At 38.1% G+C, this 20,932-nt stretch overlaps 1 protein-coding gene across 4 annotated transcripts in view; it reads right to left on the reverse strand.

Moving 5' to 3' along the window:
* Positions 1-4,516: 4,516 nt before the first annotated feature.
* Positions 4,517-20,932, reverse strand: part of ARID4B (AT-rich interaction domain 4B) — a 99,002-nt gene continuing 82,586 nt past the window's right edge. For all 4 annotated transcript variants that reach the window (XM_026062828.1, XM_026062829.1, XM_026062827.1 and 1 more), the window contains 7 exons: positions 20,077-20,161; positions 18,958-19,150; positions 15,202-16,413; positions 12,712-12,825; positions 9,694-9,909; positions 7,312-7,458; positions 4,517-6,286 (listed from right to left, as the gene is read on the reverse strand). In XM_026062828.1, coding sequence (XP_025918613.1) covers positions 6,156-6,286; positions 7,312-7,458; positions 9,694-9,909; positions 12,712-12,825; positions 15,202-16,413; positions 18,958-19,150; positions 20,077-20,161 — 2,098 coding nt within the window. In that variant the 3' untranslated portion in view covers positions 4,517-6,155. The remainder of the gene's footprint in view (positions 6,287-7,311; positions 7,459-9,693; positions 9,910-12,711; positions 12,826-15,201; positions 16,414-18,957; positions 19,151-20,076; positions 20,162-20,932) is intronic.

Here is a 20,932-nt window from a genome sequence, read left to right on the forward strand (position 1 = left end):
TGCCGGGATCCGTCACTTCCGGCGCGCTCGCGAGCAGGGCCCGCGCGGGGCGGGGCTTCCCCGGCGTGCGGCCGTTGGGCCGTTAACGGCCTCGCGGCCCCGGGCGCCGCAGTGCCGCCGGTAGTACAGGCTGGCGGCGAGGGGCGGGTCCTCCGTGGCCCGACTGGCCGCCGCTCCCCGCCGCCGGGGCCCGCGGCGCCCTGCCCGCAGCCAGACTAATGGGCGCGGCGTGGCCGGTGTGCGGCAGGGAGTTTGCCCCGTAACGTTACCAGCTTGGTAACGCACGGCTGAAGCTTGCCCTCGTAACGTTTCTGTAACGTACGGCTTCGCGACTGCTCATGAGACTGAAGTATTAATGAGAAATAAGAACACAGTTCATTCGCAGCACTGGATATAAAGTAGGGATGGCAGACTTCAGAGCGGTGGACTTAAAGATTGTGTGTGTCATTTCTGAAAGCGCAAACACAAAATGATCAGTTACAGCTGATTTCCGATATGGAGGCATTTACATTAGCCTGCCACCAGCCAGGAAATTCTTCTGATGGTATTAGCTGATAGAAATAAAACTATAAAGATGATATAATCAAGTTCTATCTTTCATTATAAACTCTCTCCCTTCATCAAAAACTTCACCTAATGCAAAACTTCATTTCCTAGAAATCCCACACCACCATCACAGTAACCAGTTTCATGCGGATATAAGCTTTTCTGAAACAGGATGTTATATTCCAATTCATGTACCTGTTCAACATGTTTTGCTATAGTTTTGATAATCTAAAAACATGCAAAACATTAGCTATGGGAGTTGCACACATTTGGGAAAAAAAATAATTTTTTCATTTATTTTCCTGTCAGGCTGAGCTCCAAGTTTGCTGTGGTGAGCACAGTTTGAGAAGGATACAAAACTTATTCCATAATTACTTTTTTTTTTTTTGTCTTCTCATGCCGCTTCTACCTCAAATAGCTTTATAAGTAACTCAGGATGCCAGAAATTGTTAAAAGAGAAGTGTTGCTTTGGTTTATAAAAAAAGAGTAACATTTTTGCCCCGTGATGCTGTGGAAGTATTTCTTATGGTGTCCATCCTATTTTATGTGAGCATATTTTGGACAAGTTCTCTTTATTGCTGTTATCCAGCCAGCATTCAGGATGACATTTCTGACAAATCAACAACACTTAAAAAGTCGGGCTAGTAGAAGTGTCTGTGCCAAGCTGAGGCTAGGAAAAAACATCATCAGTTTTTATTAGAAATAGCATGAAGTAGCATAAGCTGCCTTTGCTCCACAAACTAAGGCAAAAGAGGCATATTAATGCCACTCAGCAGGGGGCAAGGCAGAAGTTTTCAAGGTAACTCTGGGGCTGACATATTCCTACCAGTGCAGGGTAGGGCACTGGTAAACAAAAACGCTTGCTGATAGCCCAACCATAGCATTGCCACAACAGCCAGTGCTGCACCTCTGAGCTAACTAGCCCCATCTCGCAACAGGGCTCAGTTAGCTTGCATGCAGCATCACCCTGACACAATTACACTGCTCCGTTTCCACAGCCCAGCACAGTCCCAGGCTGAAGCTTTTTTTTTTTTTTTGGGGGGGGGGGGGGGGGGGTGTCTGTGCTGAGCAACAAGCTCAGGCAGCACCGCTGCTGAAAGACCAAGTGAAATTTTATGGAAAAGGGCTTACCAAGATGATTTCATTAAGGTGCATAATTGCCAGGATGACCTAACACCCAAGCTGTTAGGCAGAAAGCATCCTTCTGCTGCTCACACATTTCCTTTTACAGTTCATCTTAAGAACCTGAGAAAGGATTAGGTAATGTGAAAGGGAGCCAGAGAACACCTAAAGTGGAATAGCTTCCATGACTTGATGGTCTGAAGTAATACTTAGTAAATATTACAAGCAAAACTGAGCTATGGAAAGAGCATAAAGCCATGGGCTACAAGGCCATCAAAACAATTCATCCCAAAATATTGCTTAGGCAGTCAGGCTCCTGGATTGTCCCATCTGTATCTGGGATCTGAAGAGCAGGCCTTTAAACTATATATGGCATCAAACATCATTCTGATGAAAAAAATCCATGAAACCCAGTACTTCTCAGGGGATTTCAGAAGATTGTAACCTAGGGGGACTGGGAAAGCAGGAAGCAGCCACACCTTTTTTCCCCAGCTTCTCTCTGTAACCAGTGGAGGTTAAAAGCTCTGGATCATCCTGTTTATGCAGCTACATGAATGGGACTGGGCAACTGCTCCAACTGGAAAAGACTCTTTTTGTTAGCTTAGTTCTCAAGCAGATCATTGTCCAACCCAGCTCACCATGCAGCTGATGCTTAAGGAAGTTAGATCTGTTACTAGCCAACTCTCTGGAATTAGGCACTTATTCTCTTCCTAGATCTGCCTGGCCTGAATGTAATTTTAAATGCTGGCTGTTGTGGTAACAATTGGCAAAGGGTGTAAAATTACCAAGAACTCAAAGGCTGAAGCAAAGAGGAACAGATCTTAGGCACTTCAGACCCTTTTTTCAGCTGTGAGGGTTGGCAGTTCTGTCAGCACTGATGTCCAACTAGGTGTGTTAACAAATGATCCTGCTGCGATAAAGGTAAAGCATTAGTCTTGACATATGCAGCAGGCATCCTGTGTCTGCCTTTCTGGATGTTGGGAAAGGTAGATACCTGCTCCTGCTGTTTGTCATGTAAATTCTAACAGACCCTCATTGACTGCAACAGCCCAAGAGAATACAGCAATCTAACAACTGGCAAGTGTCTGCTCTACCACTTATGTTGGCATTCCCAATGTATCGCCAAATGACAGAGTTCTTGCAGAGCTTTGTAGGTGACACTGGGGGGGTAGAGCAGGCTGAACCATTGGAATACATCAAGATTCCACTGCACAAAAGTTCAGCTGACTGATGGTTTTCAGACTCATAATTGAGCTCAAGAAAAGCCTTATAGCCTCTAGGGACTCTACCAGGGAGCGAGTTTGAGCTCTGAGGCAGACAGAGGAGGAAGGTTTCCTGGCATGATGGAAAGCACACAGTAGCAAGTACAAGCATTGGTGGCAACCGTAAATAAAGGGAGTCAAGGGCAATGCAGACAGGCTTCAAGCAAGGTTTGCCTTCTCATAGGATACTTTAAAAAAAGCATTTGCTGATAGCCTATACTCACAGCTAAATGGTATCTCACATGTGGGACACAAAGAATTCTGTCACTCAGCCAAAGCGTAAAGCACAAACCAGGGGTAGTGGGCCCCACTCTGTCTTTAAAGGCTATAGTCTTGAGCAGGCACTCAAGAGCATGCACACAGCCCAGCAGTCACTGCTGGTTAAAAAACAAAACAAAACAAAAAACAACACACAACCTTCCCAGCCTGCATGTCAAGCAGGAAGCAGAGTCATGCTTAAAGCAGCATTACAATATGTAACCTGGAAAACATCAGATTTGACTTACTGCAATTTGGGATAGATTTGCCTGGCTAACAGTTTGCCAAAGATATCTTCATTTGTCCATTTCACAACAGACATGAACACTGGAAAATACCATTTCCAGTCACACGTCAGAAGTGCAACAGAAGACATTCAGAACAGACTTAATTCAAGTCATTAAACCACATGAGAAGTGCAGCAAAAGTGAAACACAGTCTCTATATTAACAGCCAGCAAAAATCCCTATTTATGTGAAAAATTTCACCTTAATTTTGGAGGACTGGGGAGGTGGCTAATGAGGCATTATTCAACTCTCCATTATTCCTCATTTTAAAAAAGTAAACAAACAAACCCTCCCACAGAACAAGGGTCAACACATGCCCTTTCCAAGCAAAAATGCTGTCACTAAAACTAAGAGCTGATCAAGGTGATCAGTCAGTGAAAGGCTGAATTTGATCTTCGTTCCATTCACATTTAAATCAATACTAGTTATACCCACTGATTTAAGGCAGAATTGAACTCTTTAGGTCTCTGATCCTGCTAAATTTAAACATATGTAAATATTATCCTCTTGAGTAGCCCCACTGAAGTCATTAAGATTACTCCCGATAGTCTCAGGTTACTGCCAATTATTAACAGAGTCAAATAAAATCAGTAATCTATCATTCTGCATGTGCAACAGCATTTTAGTCAGCTGGACTAAAGCCAGAAATAGCATAAGCAGCTATAATTAAAGGTTTCACTTCTACCAAATCTGAACTTAGCCAGGTGATATCAGAAGTCAGCAAATATCTTAAGCAGCTTTCTTTTACGTTTTCAGACTACCTGAATTCAAATGAATCATAATCCATCTTTATTTCAATTGGTGCAGCCTTAGTAAYAGTAATGGTACAAATAAGTAATGGGCCAAGTTCTCCCATTCTGCTGAAACAAAGAATGAATTTGCATCAATTGTTAAGAGGAAAATTGGCCCAATATATTTGGTCTAACTTATCTTTATATGCTTATTACACCATATTAAATATCACTTGCTAAACTGATTCTATAGCTTTGTGTCATTTATTGAACACACTAAGGTTACTTAATTAAACTGTTAGAAACAAAATTAGGGATTCACAAACTATGGCATTTTATTTCAGAGGCCTTTGCTTACATTTGTACAATATATTACATAATTCTCCATTTTCTGCAGAACCTAATATATATTTTATAGCTTTTTTCTATAAGCTTTTCCTTCAATGTTTGTCAACAAATTTTTACAGTCCTGTACAATTCTGAATACTTTGAAACCATTTTCAACAAAATCAGTTAACCTTAAGCACACACTACGAAGACCGAAAATGCTTTTCTTAGAAAAGTCAAATGTAAAGGATTCTGACACTATAGCATCTACAAACAAAATGCTTTGAATTCTTACATGTTGTATTGCCAGAAAACAAAAAACATGCCAGCCCCTATTTCCCCAGCCAAAAGAAGTACACAGAACTACAATTAAAACAGTAAAACAATCTGTACAATAAAGTACTGTGTATTAACAGTGCCAGGTATTAAATAGCTTGAATGAACACTTCCGCAATATACAAATGTCTTACAAAGGTATATAATTAACAGGAGAGAGAGCTTGGGATTCATACAACATAAAATCAAAACAAGTGAAAACAGTTTGAAGTTGGTTCTGGAATTTGTACAAGGCATTTAAAAAAATTAAATGTCTACCACTCAGCTAGCTATTTAAAAACAACTATCCTTTTGTGGCAGTGTTCATATCAGCAACCACAAATTATAACCACACACCTTACTCCTCCTTGAAGTCCTCTCCGTTGAATCTTATAATAAAATAAGCATTACAAATGAAATATTTGTTGCTTTAAGGGAAAAGAAACATTTACAAGAAAACACAAAAATATAACTGTTATAATCCATTATGAATAAATATACACTTTTAACTGGCTAAATACAATCTTTATACATTGTTTAAGATTTAATACAGTTTGTTAGCCATTTTCTTCCTTTTTCATAATGTATTTTATCAAAATTAAAAAAAAATACTGATTTATAGAAAAATGGCAAAGTACAGTAGTTTCATTCCAATTAATGGGTTATTAAAACCCAGAGTAACCTATTTAAGCCTAATTCAAACCTGTAAACATTAGTCAGTCTTTTTTTAAAGGAATCCTCATATTTGGTTATCAGGACTGATGTCAAACATCCTACTAACTGCAGGTTTTGAATTGAATACATGTGCTTGACTTATACAATTAAAGCCACTATCAGGTGACTTAGTTAAAAAACAATTAGCTTGTACAAATGAAAATAGGTTCAATATTTGTCATAAATAAATGGAAAAATATCAAATGTTCCAGCTTTAACAAAATACCAGGGAATACATTTACAGTAAGCCTTACCACATTTAATTAGGCCAACCCAACAACTATATGCTTACTGTACTGTCTCTACAGGCAGTGAACAGCCTCCATTTGCCACAGTGGAAGGCCTTCGAGTCACTAGACTTACAATTCCCAGACAAGTTGGAAACAATTATTGCTTGAGGAAAAGCAGTTTGTTGTACTTTTTCTTCATAAAAGTGCACTTAAGTGCAAAGTTAGCTTGTCAAGAAACAACTTTAAATACAAAATAGTGCTTGTCTGAATTTTGTGCCACTGTGCAGTATAAAAAAAAAAGACAGAAAAAAAAAGTGGCCCTCAGCAGCCATTAAGTGCAAAGTGCTTTGGCAAGTCCTGCTGTCACCTGCACTCAACTGACATTCCATTTTGTGATGAACTTGACATAGACGGTTCTGCTAAAGTTAACATAACCGCAGCTGTAATGGAACTAGAGGAAGGTGATGAAGAAGAAGATGATGTAGTAGCAGCACCTGCATGGGAAGAAGAAAATATACATTTTAAAAATCTACAAAATAAAGCAAAAAATGTTTTCCTAGTTAAGAACAAGGATTAGTATATAGCAACTCCAGTAACTAATACCTGATAATTAAAAAGAAAAAGAAAAGCCGCCTTTCCCTAGCTTTCATGGGAAATACTTTGAAATATTATTTGGGCTATATCTAAGACAACACGACATTGCACCTTGCAGCCCTGGTTCGCTGATCAAGAACCTTGCCAGAGTATGCCAGGGCTCATTCCTGAGCCACCAGCATTGCCAGCAGTTCCCTTTCTTTCCAGCAGAAACGAGCATAGGTAGATCCCGCCCCAGCATTGAATCTACATGTACGACCTGTTCTGGGAACTGCAAAGGAACTGCAGTTCCCGCATAATAACTGCAACCACAAAAACTTACTATGCACAGCCTATTTCAGTCTTTCTTCTTAGAACCAGTGTACTGTTAAATGTGCACATAAAGCAAGACATGGAGAGAATAATCCTTTCAATACTATTAGAAGCAGGCACACTAGAGTATTGCCTACAGCATTAAGTAAAGCAACTTCAGGGAAATGGTTTGATGGTCTCCCTTATATTCATGAAATAAAGCACTTATGTTAATGGGAAAGCATTAACTAGATACACAAGCAATACTATAGTAAATTATAATACAACTTAGAAAAAAGAAATAAGCTATTCATAATCTTGGATACATCATTCACTGCTTAGAAAAATTTATTAAACTTTTCATAAAGTAGCTCTGCCTAAGCAGGAAAAAAAAAAAGGAAGGAAAAAAATTAAAGGCAAGCAGTTTTTCTTTACAAAGGATTAATTAAAAGTCACTGGATAAACGAACTGTACCTTTTAAAGATCATAAAATATTTGTATACAACCTCTTCTGTTTTTAAAAGAACTCCTAATGGCACATATCTTCCTCAAAATTATCCAAACTTTATTAAAACCATCCGTGACGATACGTGATTTAGCCTTCTAAAAGTAAAATGTAGCTCCCAGCACTTACTTTCCCGTTCCTTTTTCTTTAAGCGCTTTCTTCTTCGATCAATGGAAGCCACCTCAGATTTTAAGGACAGGTAGTGTTTCCTGATTTCCTGCAATTTTTCTTGAAGAACTGTTATGCGCTCTGCACTTGTCAAATTTTCCAAGTCAGCTGCAAGTTAAACAATGCCTGTTAATTGTTTTATTGCAGTGTTTCATTAAAACTCAGACTTTTTTTAGATGTGGAAAGTGCTCAAATCCTAGTGATGAACTTCAAAGTAGTAGACAACAAGGCCAAGAAATGCAACAACATCAACTGCTGTTTATTACCAGAAACTTTRTTCTTAAAAATTGTGTCTGTGGTGGTATCATTTGAAGGGGATGCGGAAAGGAAGAAAGATGTGTGCATTCCCCTCCCCACTGGAGGGGAAACCAAGACAACTGGTGGGAACACAGCGGCCCAAAAGAAACTTCGAGCCTGTTAGTGTTTGACTCCCTGCTGTAGCTTGATTTGGCGTAATACACCAGGAAGTTCAGTCTTGCCTTAATAATTCCATAGTACAAAACAAGCAAGTTACAACAGGGATTTGGATAGCTGTGGGGTCGTTCTAATCTAAATCAAATGGCATAAGGGCCACAAGGTATAACTAGATGGGATCAAAGCATCTTAACACAATACCCCCTGCCCATTCCCCACACATCCCCTCTCCTCTGGGGACCACAAGATGCAGTTCACCAGCCTATAAATAAAACTAAAACCAAAACACAGGCCCAAAAGGCAACAACTATACTAGAGCATGGGAAGACGAGGAGAGCTCAAAGACATTGAAAATGTCCCAGCTCCCTGCAAAAGCAGGAAATGCGTTAAATAGCACTCTCAAGTCCAAGCAGATTTAGCATGTGCAATGTAGCAGAGGTAGAGAAAAAGAAGCAAAAGCTCTTTTTCCTGTTATGCAAGACATCTGCCCAATGAATCTTAAGAGGCCAGTGAGTGTTGAGTTGAGCAGGGGAACAGCCAGTGAGGCAAAGGACAATAAAGAGCCATTACATTCACAGTCCTGAAAAAAAGCAGAATGTAATTTGATTGTGAGGAAGAACTAGGAGAAAAATACTTTTAATGTGGAACAACATGCAGATTCACAGCTGTGGAAAAATTGTAGGGTCATATTCTTTCATCACAAGAAGAAATGGAGCTGCTAAGTGGAGAATTCCCTGGGCATAAAACAACATTGCTGGCAAAGGATTTAGCATAGGTGTCTGCGCAACATGCTGTGCCAGCCTTTTCCTGTTCCCAGTCCACGAGAGGGACAGCAGCCTTCACGCTGCCTGGAACAGGCAGCAGAAAAGAGCTCCTTCTGCCCAAATTCCCACTAGCACAGTGCTCTGCGAACTTCAGAGACTTGACATATACTAAGGTCATCTGTGAACACTGAATGAGATATTATGGATTATTTTAAGTAGTAATTTGTATCAGCCACTTCACACAGTTTTAATTTGACCTTTAAAAGCAAAGAGAAAGCAACTCATGCATGCATCCACAGTTGGTACTAAAATATGAGGAGAATGATGTATTGCTGACTAGGCAATTAGACTCCTGGAAACCAGAAGAGAGACAGGGACAAAAAACAGCAAGTTTTTCTTTTTAAATAATTATTTTCAACTGCTTGCTTATTGTTACATTGAGGAGTCATATTCATCTAATATCTGGTCATACTCCTCTCCTTTCTCCAGTGTATATAACCGTGCAATAGCACATCAGCATGTACACATATAAAGGCAAGGAAGAAGTTACATTAGTATCACTGAGGCACTAATAAGCTATTGAACTGCTTTTCAGATAGAGGAATTCATGATCCTTTCAATGCTACGCTCACAGCTAGCCAAATGTGTACCTGTAGCTGACTGACACCCACACACTGAAAGATTTTATCACTACAAATAGTAGATGTGTCCTGGTTCAATAAGGCAAAATAGAAGGGAAAAAACATTGCAAATCAATCACGTAAATGTCTGAATGATAGCTAGAGAAGGAAGAGTAAAATAGCAAGAAAACATCAACACAAGAAATGCATCTAGTGGATAACACTCATGCCAGAATGGCAAGTCAGCCCAGGATGCCAAGAATGGCAAGTCCGCATAGGAGCTCAATTGAAAAAACAGAATTAAAGGAGTGGGATATAGGCGGCTACCTGCACTGCAATTGCAACAGACAAACAACACCCCCCCAACAGAACTAAAAAATCCACACCCACCCACATACCACCACCACTGGATTTATCAAAAAACTAAGCAAACTCATGATGGAATAATTCTAGGGAGGAAAAAGAACAAACTAAACAAAACTCAAAAAACATTCTTCTGTGTTACTCTAGGACCACCCTGGGCTTGCTCTGAAGACAATACTTACACATTTGAAAACTCCATTTGTAAACTTTGGGCAAGCRATTATTCTGTTCTTTGAGATCAGACTCCTTCTCTCCATTTTTCCCACATTTTCCTGGAGATTGTGTTCTTGCAGGTGATTTGGTTTGGTGAGATTTCATGCCAGCTGAAACTGATTTTGCTGGCTGAGACTTGGACACACTTTCACCAGCAGACAGTTCTTCACTATCACTGCTGTTTGCTGAAGAAACAAGAAAATGCATTATTATAAAACAAATCACCATCTTCCCCAAAACAAAGCTCATCAGAAGCTGCCCCTGCACTGATTCTCAAATAAAAGGAGTTTATTTGACTGAAACCCTTTTACCCTAAAATGATACAATTTACCCTGGCATAGGAACTTGGCACGTGGCCCTTTGCCTCTCTAGAGCTCAAAGACAGGACCACAAAATAGGCAGCCATACAATGGGGTTTCTCTAATTCCAGCATGCTGTGAAAGGGAAAACTTGCACTGGTAACACTGTCCAGTTGGTTGCTGTGCAGGTAGATTCATAGCTACAAAGTGGGCTCATGGGAATCAAAATCCTAGAGCTAGAAAGTGGGTAAAAGGACCATACTGTGGCTCCATTACCCGTCAGGGGCTCCACAACCTATCCTGAATATTGGCAGGTATATTGCTGAAAGTGCACATGAATGTATGTAAGAGAAAAAAAAAATAATTTTATGAAAACTCCTGCATAAAATCTGACTATCCACGGTCTGTGTAGGGAAAGTACATCCTACTCTCAGAACTGTTCAATAGTGCCACATATGGTTCTTAGAACCATATTCATGAAGATGCTTTCTATGTTAGAAAATAACACAAAGAGGCCATTTAATGTGACAATGTAGATACAAACGTTATCCATGCATTTATGAATAATTTTTGCTTATGAGGCTATACTTACTTTTTTCTAGCAAGTTTGATTGCTCTATTAGAAATCAATATTAAAAACAGAGATAAACAAGAGAAAGATACACCATTCAGCATATAAAAGCTTCTACCTGTGCTGCAGTTTTAAAGGTTACAGTTATAGATCAGCTTTTCCTTGTACTCTCTTAGGCCATGCGTAAGATAGAAGTGAGAGTAAGCAACTGACCTTTTTTTTAGCCTTATGTCACCTTTAGTTACTTTAGGTCTTCAGTGCTAAGATGACTAGTAATGAGGTGAAGTTTATACGACACCATCTACAAAAAAACCCTCAGATGCAATGTTTAAATTTTGCTTTTATCTGCAGAAGAACATCTCCAGCTCACCCAGAACCAAAGAACTTCAGCTCACACTAAATCACTTTTATAATAAAAGCAACAGGCTGAACTGAATACAGGTTTCTAATTAAACTGTCCAAAGGAAAGTAACAAAATAATCACTCTAAAAGACATGATTTATGATGAATGATCAAAAGGATCAAGATTGTTTAGCCTTACAAAAATAGAACTGGGATGGAGGGAGAGGTAATAATTCAGCATAGGTCTAGTGAAGCACTGGAAGAAAATGCCTAGAGAAGTGACAGAATCTCCATCCTTAGAGTTGTTTTTAAAATTGTGTTTGACAAACATTTATTAGGAGAAACTTGCACATTAGTTGTACATGCCCTAGGTACTGACAAGATGGACCCTCACAGTCCCTTTTGGTTCTGTTCTTTATGATCCAGTTACCCACACCGGAGAAGCTGCTAAACAAGTTCTTTAGCAAGGAAGGTCACCAAGAGGCATGTTGTAGAAAGGAACCCTGCTGGCCGCAGAGCTGCAGTTGTCTGCTGCCTTAACGCAAAGACAAAAGCTGAAGCTGCGACAAACAGCTTTAACTGACATACCTGAATTTTGCCAAAAACATTTTTTGCTCACAACTGATTCCACATTTTATTTATTTATTTATTGCCTTTATTACAGCAGTACTTAAAGAGTCCACATATGCCAAGCACTGTACACAGTACAAGAAACAATCCTAGTCCTGAAGTGCTTGCATCCTGACAAAGATACAGGCTGAGAAAAAGAGATAAATCCACAAAATCAAAGGGAGCAGTGATAAAACTAAAAATGGTGCATTAGTTCTGCAAATTCAGTTTGCTTTGTTACTTTAATTCCTGGGGTGAGAGAAGGAGGAAGGATTTTGTTAGGAGGAGATCAGTGAAATGGAATGAAAAAAGGATGAGAGACTGTGGAAAGGGGTTCATTGAACATGAAGTACACAAAGTATGGGTGCAGTGAGAGCAAATATCAGATCAGAAGGGGCACAATTTTAGTAAAAGCTGATAAAGAGACACAGTATATATTTTCAATCCTTACTTAACTGTTTTTTTTTTTTTTAAACACTATCCTGGCTGACCATCCCCTGACATTTCTTATTAACATTAACAGTGAGAAGAGGCAGTAATTGATCTTGCTGTCTTCTGAACACRTGTATGTGTCTCATCTTACACAGCTCTGCTTTTACTAAGGCTCTCTTCCCTAGTACCATAGTTCCTATTCCAATTAGCTTCTACAAGTTAATTTAACATAAGAGCTGCAAAATCATGCATTGTTTACTTAAGATGTAATAAATGATAGAGAAAGAAGATAGAGCCGGTCTTCTTCTGGAATTATTTACGTATTTGCCACTGGAAGAGATATTATCCTCTAAATGTTTTCTGCAGCATGAGGTTGTTTGAGCTAAACTCCAGTCTCCCATCTTAAACATGTGACCATGATGTCAGATGCCTGTCTTTTTCCCTGTGGTAACAAAGATCCCGATCCTACTATGCATGAAATGTGCACTCCTCTTAGTCTTTCTGAATTACAAAATATTAAACATTTCTTAGAAATAGGCCCAGAAATAACACAAGACATTTAAAAATACTTTGGCATTCACTAAAAATAGTTTATTCATTTAAACAGCATGAAGAACTCCCTGCTCAGAATATTTTGTCCTAATATATTTATTCCAGACTTCATCTCTACTGTCATTCAACAGGTGAAACAATACTCTCATACATGTTATTTCACATTAAGCTGCTGTACTTACTAGTTTTACTCTTCTTTTTGTTGTTCACAGAAGCAGCTTTGTGGCTTCTTTTCTGCTTTTTTGCAGAGCTGCCTCCTCCCTGAGCATCTTTAAGTCTTTTTTGGCCTGAACAGACTATAATTGAAAGAAAAACACACAAACAAACATAAATACTTGCACTTCTGTGTGTCTTTCTCAACCATAAAGTCTCTCTCAAAAAAAAAAAAAAAAAAAAAAACCCTCAGAGCTTAAGTTTGTAGCCAGCGATGCAACTGCCCTTATCTATCCTTAATAGGGTTCAGTTTTCTATTTATATTGGCAAGAAGAGGTGGAGGAGGGAAAGCAGACAATTTGTTGGTTGAAGTGCATATATAAGATAATTGCAAATAACTTTCTCRTATGCATCATCAGAATTTCTCTGACCACACGGATTTTTTTTTAAATATATTTTATACTGTAAATTAAATTGGAATACATTTATTAGAAAAACTTAAGGAATCATTAGAATGGAATGTTGGAAATAAAGCCTTTGCCACACTTGCAAGCTGTGGGAAAAAAACCCTAAACTATTATTTGTTATCAGTAGTTATATTAATTGAATGTTTAAAAAAAAATAGAACCGAGATAGTGATAAAAAAAATAAGTCAACAATTATCTGTTTAAAAAAAAAGGGGGGGGGAAGTCTACTGTTTTTTGTGACTAAAAGGAGAAAAGTAGAAGAGGAAAATTACTCTTCTACTCTTTCCCATACAAACAGTAGAAGAAAAAAAATCTAGTAGCTTGCAAATAGGAATCATTCAAATTTACACTCACATGACCTCCTGATTTACAGATGAAAATGAGTCCCATAACAAAACCATGTAAATTAAGAAACRGTGGGCTCACCCAGTTTTCTAAAAGAGGCAGAATGGTGATAAAGTAAGAGAGGAAGTTAAAAATCTAATACATGCAAGACCAGTATTGTTCTATTAATAGCATAAAAACAACTTAAAACAAGGAAAAAGACTTCTTGATTTCATGTGGCAGTAACTTCCTTTCAGACAAAAAAGAAACAAATTAAGTTCTACACCTACCCACCTAGGAATTGGGGAAAGCACTACAGGCTGACTTAGAGGACTAGAACTTCCACCTCTCTTGCAAACTCTCTCCTCTTTTTAAGCAAAAACATTGAACTGTTCTTTTGAAAGAATGCAACAAAAACAGAATGATGAGGGTAACACACCTTAAGGGTACTTTGATTGGGAAAATTTTCAGCTAATTATTTTTCTCCTCAAGAGAACTGAAATCTGTTGAGATGAAGAAACCACTTTTGTCATCTCAGGATTACATTCAGACACACACTTTCTTCTTTTGGATTAATAATTTTTTAGGCAGATCAACATGGTAAAAGTAGCTGTGCTTTTAATGGGACTATACAACAGCCAGAGAACCTCACAGAAGTTTTTTGGACCCAGTCTCGCAAACCTCTACGAAGCAGACAGTCCACTGATGTCACGCACACAAATGCTGGCAGGACTGAGCCCTTATTACTCCCTCTACTCTGGTGGTCCCAAGATGGGACCTTCAAAAACAACTTACAAAAACATATCTGAAGATGAAAACCCATTTGTGAGTGAAGCAGGGTGGGGAGGAAGGGGTAAAGATGCTCCCAGCCTCTAACCCTATCTATTTTTCAGGATTAAAATGGTTTGAACTTTGATTTCCACAGCATATAAAGCATGACCTACAGGAAATATTTAAAAATAATTTAGTGAAATCTCAAGATGGCCATCTGTAATGGCAAAAGCTGACAAATATCAACAGATTCAGAAATTCAAAAGAAAGTACCCAAATCTTTAGATAGAAATAGTACTAAGTTGTGAAACACAGATTTTCCTCAACTGTTTTGTTTAGTCATAAAACCTGTGATCAAATTCCTGTGAATTATGAATGTAAATAGTGAACTCCTTCAACATTAATAGGAGTCCTAAAAAAAAAAAAAAAAAAAAAAAGCAAGTTTCTTAAAATTGATACAAGGTAGCCAGTTCTAGAAAGCAGTTTGAAATTGTTGCCTAAGGAAGCAATAATTGGCACTTGATTTTTCCAAATCATCAGCATAGAGAGAATCAAAATGTTACCTAAGAAACAGTATCTTCCTCTTGCAAGCAAGGTATTTGAAAGTGTATGCAGCCTACTACAACACATATTCCCTGTACAATGCATTACAGCTTGCTCTGGTCTTTCATTGTCATTTCCAATATAAACTTTTTTCTTATATGCTTTATTCCTCATTAAAAGCACTAGAATTCTTAGCAAAAGGCCACAGAAAACTTCCTAGAAGATTATCATCTTTTATTCACTTGATTACGCTGTTTCCACAGATTTAAAGTGGGCAGCAGGCTACTACTTCCTCCAACAGTATTAACTAACTTGTCAGCAGTGTAATGATAACAGAATGCAAATACATCAGCAACACAGTAAATGAGAGCTAGATCTAGGTTGAAAACAGCTCTGTTTCAACATTTTCTTTACCTTTTTCAGTATGCTCTGGCTCTGGCTGATTACTACTACTGGAGCTGATGCTGGCATCAAAACCTGTTGGAGAAACATTTCCCTCAGACTGGAGGTCTTGCAGCTCCCCTGCAACACTATCCACCTCTATTGTGCTATCGGTTTCACTTTTAATGCTTCGTATCTCTTCTTGATTTGGTGGCAACATCTCAGAGACAGTGACACTGGATTGATGTCTACTGGATTCTGTTACGGTTACAGACGAAGGTGATTCAGGTGTGGTAGGAGGAGTATTTAGCACTGAATTACTCCCACTGCTTGGAAATTCAACTTTCTTTTCACCCATTTCAGTTGGTTTCTCCTCAACAGGTTTAACCTCTACACTAGCTGGCAAAGGTTTTTCAAGTTCAGAGCTAGGCAAAGATACGTCTTCTTCTGCAAGAGTCTGAAGCTGCTCCTCTGCTGCAGTGTCCTCAGGAGCAGCATGCGGAGGGGAGGCAGCAGCTTCAGTGTCCGAGTCCGAGAACAGTTCCTTCAGCGTTTTTTTCGGCCATTGTCCCTGAATACTTGACCAAACATCTTTTCGATCCTTAGCTCTGGTATTCTGAAGTCTTTCATCAGAGTTATTTAGAAGCTTTATCCTTTTCTCTGCTACTTCAGAAAATCCTGAGTAGAAAGTACTTGTCCGTAAAGATTTCCTTTTCTCCTCTAATCCATTGTACTTTTTAGTGGGAGTGATTTTCAGTTTAGATTTGTCCTCCTCGTCTTCATCTGAGGAGCTGTTACTGCTGTTTTCTAAACCAAGGGAGTCTTTGCTTTTGGATTTCTCATCCTTTCTGTTAGGTGACACAGTCTTTAAAGATTCCTCTGCAACACAGTATCTTCGTTTACCACGTTTAACTTGTGGTTTTGCTGTTTTATCAACCATTTCCTTTTTTATTTCCTTTCTCTTCTTTGTGGTTTCATCTTCTCCATCAGAGTCAGTATCTTCAGATAATTCTTCCAGCTCTTTTCGCAATCTTTCTGGAGACTTGGATCCTGACTTGGGCACTGCTACATCTGTCAGAGCTTTAGTTTCCTCTAGGAGGGATGAATTGCTCTGTTCTTCTTTCAGACAGAGCTCATTTTTATCTTGGCTCATAGCTTCATCTTGAGATTCCTCTTTGCCATCAGCAGGTACATTCTGGGCACTTTGGTCATCTTCCTGCTCACTATCATCAGAACTTTCAGAAGCTAGTTAAAAATAAAATCAAAAAAAAACCCCACAAAAAATAGTTTGTTTTGATTCTGGTTACAAGCAATACCAAAAAACAGCTAAAGAAAACTGCAAAGATATGAACCAACGGTACTGGGCTTTCTAGTAGGATATATATATTTTTAAACTGCATCCTATAAAGGCTTCAAAGGTTATTTTCTGTTCTATTAAAAGGCGTAATAGCTAGATTAGGAGCAGTGTCACTGAGTTTGGAAACTCAGTATTATAAAGCACATCTCTAGGAAATTCTTCCAAGGAGTTTCCCAAGCAGAGAATGCATAGATCAATAGCTTTTATGTAAGTGACATTTTTTATTAATCCATACAAATAAGAACTTTCTTCATAACAAAAAACAAAACAAAGTGTTTAATATAAAAACTCTTAATGTTTCTTATGAGTTACAACATAAAAGTATTATCTGCCCTTTCTCCAAAGCTCAAAACAGACTAAGACAATAATTTCCCTAAAGAATCCACAATGTAAAAAGGACAGAATAAAAATAAAAATAAAAATAAATAAAATAAAAAGACATGCAATAGTGCATCAAATAAACCAGTCTGGTGACCAGCCTTAAAAAAACCGACATAATAAACAAATGCACTTTGAGAAATATATGAATAATAAGAGTGTAGATTACAGTAAGAAAATTCAAGGTCAGGAATGAAGAAACTGAGAAAAAAAGAACAGAGATATGATGGAGAAAGAATCAACAGCAGGCCCATCCAATGGGAAAAGAAATGGATACAAGGAGCAGTAAGAAGTGGCTCAGATATTTTGGTAGCTCCTTTACATGCCATTTTTGGTGGTGTAGCCAGTTTAACACCCTTCATGCCACTTCCTAGCTCTCATTCTCAATTCCTCACTAAAACTCACCATCTCCTTAGAGATGATAACGTAACTAATGGGAGAGAAGAAAGGCAAAACTTTCAACTGAGATSATCAAAGTTAAATTAACTTTTTTTTAAAAAGTCTGCTGAAGTCAACAAACTTAGAGAAGAGCATGCTAATAGGTAACTGAGAGGTACAGGACAGAACAACTTGGGAAATGCTGCCTCAGGTGTTCTTGCTCATTGTTTCTTTAAGAGAGGCAGGATCTGAATTTCTACACTAAGACTCAATCAGAAAGCAAATTTTGCATCCTTCTTTCAGTGTGTGTTTTTCTTTTTAAATTAAAGAATCATGGTACATATTATGGCCTAAAGTTCCAAGTAATCTGTCACTTAAAACAGGCTTCCAACACTTGTCTTTCTCATAAGCTTAGAGCATCATAACTACACTACTATATAATAAAGAAGGTAACAAAATTTGCCATTTGGAATGAAAAACAAGAACTCCACGTTAAAAAAGTGTAACCAAAACTCAGGTCTATTAATTTTCCCTCACAACCTATTTATTTTACCGTGACCTTTAAAAAGAAAGTTTATATAACATACAAAAGTATTAATCATTCCAGTGTAGGAAAAAGACCTTTAAAAAGTTTTGAGCAAACAGCTCTAAAATTGGAGGACTAGGGACACAAAAATAGTAGTCTTGCATATTTTCTAAAAAAAAAACAAAAAAAAAAAAACAAAAAAACACCACACACACACAAGAGTGCACGAGAGAGAGAGAAATGTAGTTTTAAAATCAACAGCATGAATGTATATGAATTTAAATGATAGAATGGCACACAATTACAAGCATTTCTGGAAACTAATTATGTACCATGGAAAACATTTAGCTTTCCAAAACATTAGAGGGCATATGTCAAATTGCTTTTGTAGTCAGAAGTTAATGACAGATTAATTATAGCAGTAATAACAGTGTTATTATCATCACCACTAAGTATTTTTAGTTTCTGGTTTCCTAAGAAAATGAAGCGCAAGAGATTATGCAGACTGTTCTTCTTTCACCTACAAGTTTAGAACCCACTGGCCAAGTTTAAATAAGTGTCTGGAAGATTACTAAGTTCATACAACTTTCACAAAAATTGGTGGTTACCCAGACTACCTGTATCATATACAGTTTCTTTTTCTGGAGGCATGTAGGCAACTAAGGAAGAAGAGAGGCAACTAGTTATTATAGTGCTGATATAAAAGTGTGGGAAAGGGAAAACAACATTAGGAACGAGACAGGAAACCTAGTTTTATTAGTTCTCTTATCTATGACAAGGATAGCTTCATCAGATTACAAAAATCACATAGATCAAGAATTCAAAATTTAGAAGTAACAGAGGAAGCAAAAATGCCTTGCTGGGCACCAAAAAAAGCCATGGCAGCAACATGAAAATGTAATTATAAGAATATGCATTTTTAATAGCATACCCTGAATCTACAATATCTATTTTCAGAAAATGTAAATATTACTTATATATAAGGGTAAGAGTATATATAAAGGTTTCTGAAGATGATGTAATACAATGAAACAGATGCACAGCCAGACTCAAAAGCTTACAATTGTACAATTGCAACAGTTGTTCTACATTGACATTTACTACCGGTGGAAGGCTATTCACAGAGTTAGAAAAAGTTTATGTACAATACCTTGGAGCCCATTAAGGATAGAAGTAATTTCTATAGATTTAACTGGAGCTTGTTCAGAATTTTTGGCTTCAGTGCTATCAAGTTTGGACCCAGCCTCCGGTGACATGCTGGTGTGAAAGGGTGGTTTTGACAAACGTCGCAATTTACAGTTTTTAGGAGAATACTTCTCTTCCTTCTCTTTGTCAGTTTTATTCTACATTAAAGAAAAGATTAAAAGCTCTTGTCATTTGAGCATACAAATTAACATGGATTACAATTAAGCAATGGTGATAGTTACCCTCATCATCAAATCTGAAAAGAAAAGCTTTCTTCTTTACTCAAGAGTCCGCAAATGCCTTTCCGGGCCTATGCCGAGGTTCTTACACCAAAGACGGGAATTACCTCAACRCTACTACAAATCTGAAAGGGGAGACTGCCAACGCCCTACAAGCGAAGGCCGAGTGGCAACGGGCAGGACAAAGTCTGTGACACCCTGTTCCCGGGGCTGCCCGGGTCTCCGGAATGCCCGCCCGGCACCGCCCAGAGGCTCCACGGTGCGCGGGGGGGAGCTCTGGCATCGCGGGCAGGAGCAAGAAAAGTCTCCTTGAATCCTGCTGCCCAAAGCAGGTATCGTAATCTGACCCTAAATATCAGTTTTTGTTAAAAATGACTTTTAAAAGAAAGGGGATGAAGGGAATAAGAACGTATATACCACATATACATGGATTAGTCATTGGTTCATTCTCCAGAATCAGCAGAGGGAGCTCACAAACACTGCTGCCAGGAGTTGAGCTCAAACACTGCTGCCGGGAGTTGGCTGCCACCACTGCTGCTGAAGTGGATCCATCTAGTTTGTGTCCTGCTAGTGCATACTTAAATTCCATGAGAAGAATAGGCAGGAGGAAAAGAAAAGCTTTTTCCCCCAAAAGTGAAAGAACAAAACCATGCTAAAAAAACAAAACAAAACAACCCACACAGCTTATTCAGTTTTAAAAGGCTAAGAGGCAGTCATTTTTATTGTCATGTGTTCATAGGTCTATCAAAAGACTAGAAGTGCATGTGGGGAAAGTATGTAAGAATAAATTAAACCAAAGTTGACTAGGGGGTGGAGGTGAGGAGGGAAAAAAGAAGAGAAACTACCTTTATTTTCTTTCGATGCTTAATTTTTGGCACATTTTTATCAGCTGGTCTCACTATCTTGTCTGCCTTTATCCATTCATCATATCTAAAAGCAAAAAATTTGTACACATTTAATGTTTTTAAGCAAACATTCAAAATATCATGCAAGAAAATTAACAGCAAATTCAAAAGTATTAAACATACAAAAACAGGATCGGAAGTCATTAATATACTTTTCAGTATGTAGAGTTACAGCTAACGTTCACTACTTCATATGTTTAGATGTATAGGACAAAGTTTTCTTAACTGATTGTTACAAAATACCAGCTTTGACTCGTGCCAGTCTGGATCAAACAACATGAAATCCATGTACGTAGATAAAACAGATTACCAGAAAGATAATTCTGTATGGATCTCTAAGAGGTATATTTTGTACATACACTTTAAAATTTGATCAATAAAATAAATTTTTACAACTACATAAAATGTGACTAGTTAACCAGAAAAACTCTTTCCTGCACGACTGTCTGTAAAGTGATCTTTTGAGTCACTAACATTTTGGGAAATGGTCACTTTTCAATTCATTTTCAATTAGTTTTTCATCTTACATCAGAAGATACATCACCTGTCTTATCTCCCACAGTTGGATATATCCTTAGTAAGAATATCCTTTAACTATGGAACTGTACTTACTAATTTCACTGYGCATTTCTGAAAAACCTCAAGAATCAACTTTTTTATAAGCATAATTTGCTGTCCTGTTTCAACTGTGAATTCAAATAACTGACTGAATAAGAAGCAAGTCTGTTAAAAATCAGTATACATTAACTTGTGCTTCAATGTGCAACCACATAAATTGTGAGCTCACTACGTAATC

This window comes from Apteryx rowi, unplaced genomic scaffold (genome assembly GCF_003343035.1).
Source record: "Apteryx rowi isolate R43461 unplaced genomic scaffold, aptRow1 scaffold_193, whole genome shotgun sequence".
Taxonomy (NCBI): domain Eukaryota; kingdom Metazoa; phylum Chordata; class Aves; order Apterygiformes; family Apterygidae; genus Apteryx; species Apteryx rowi.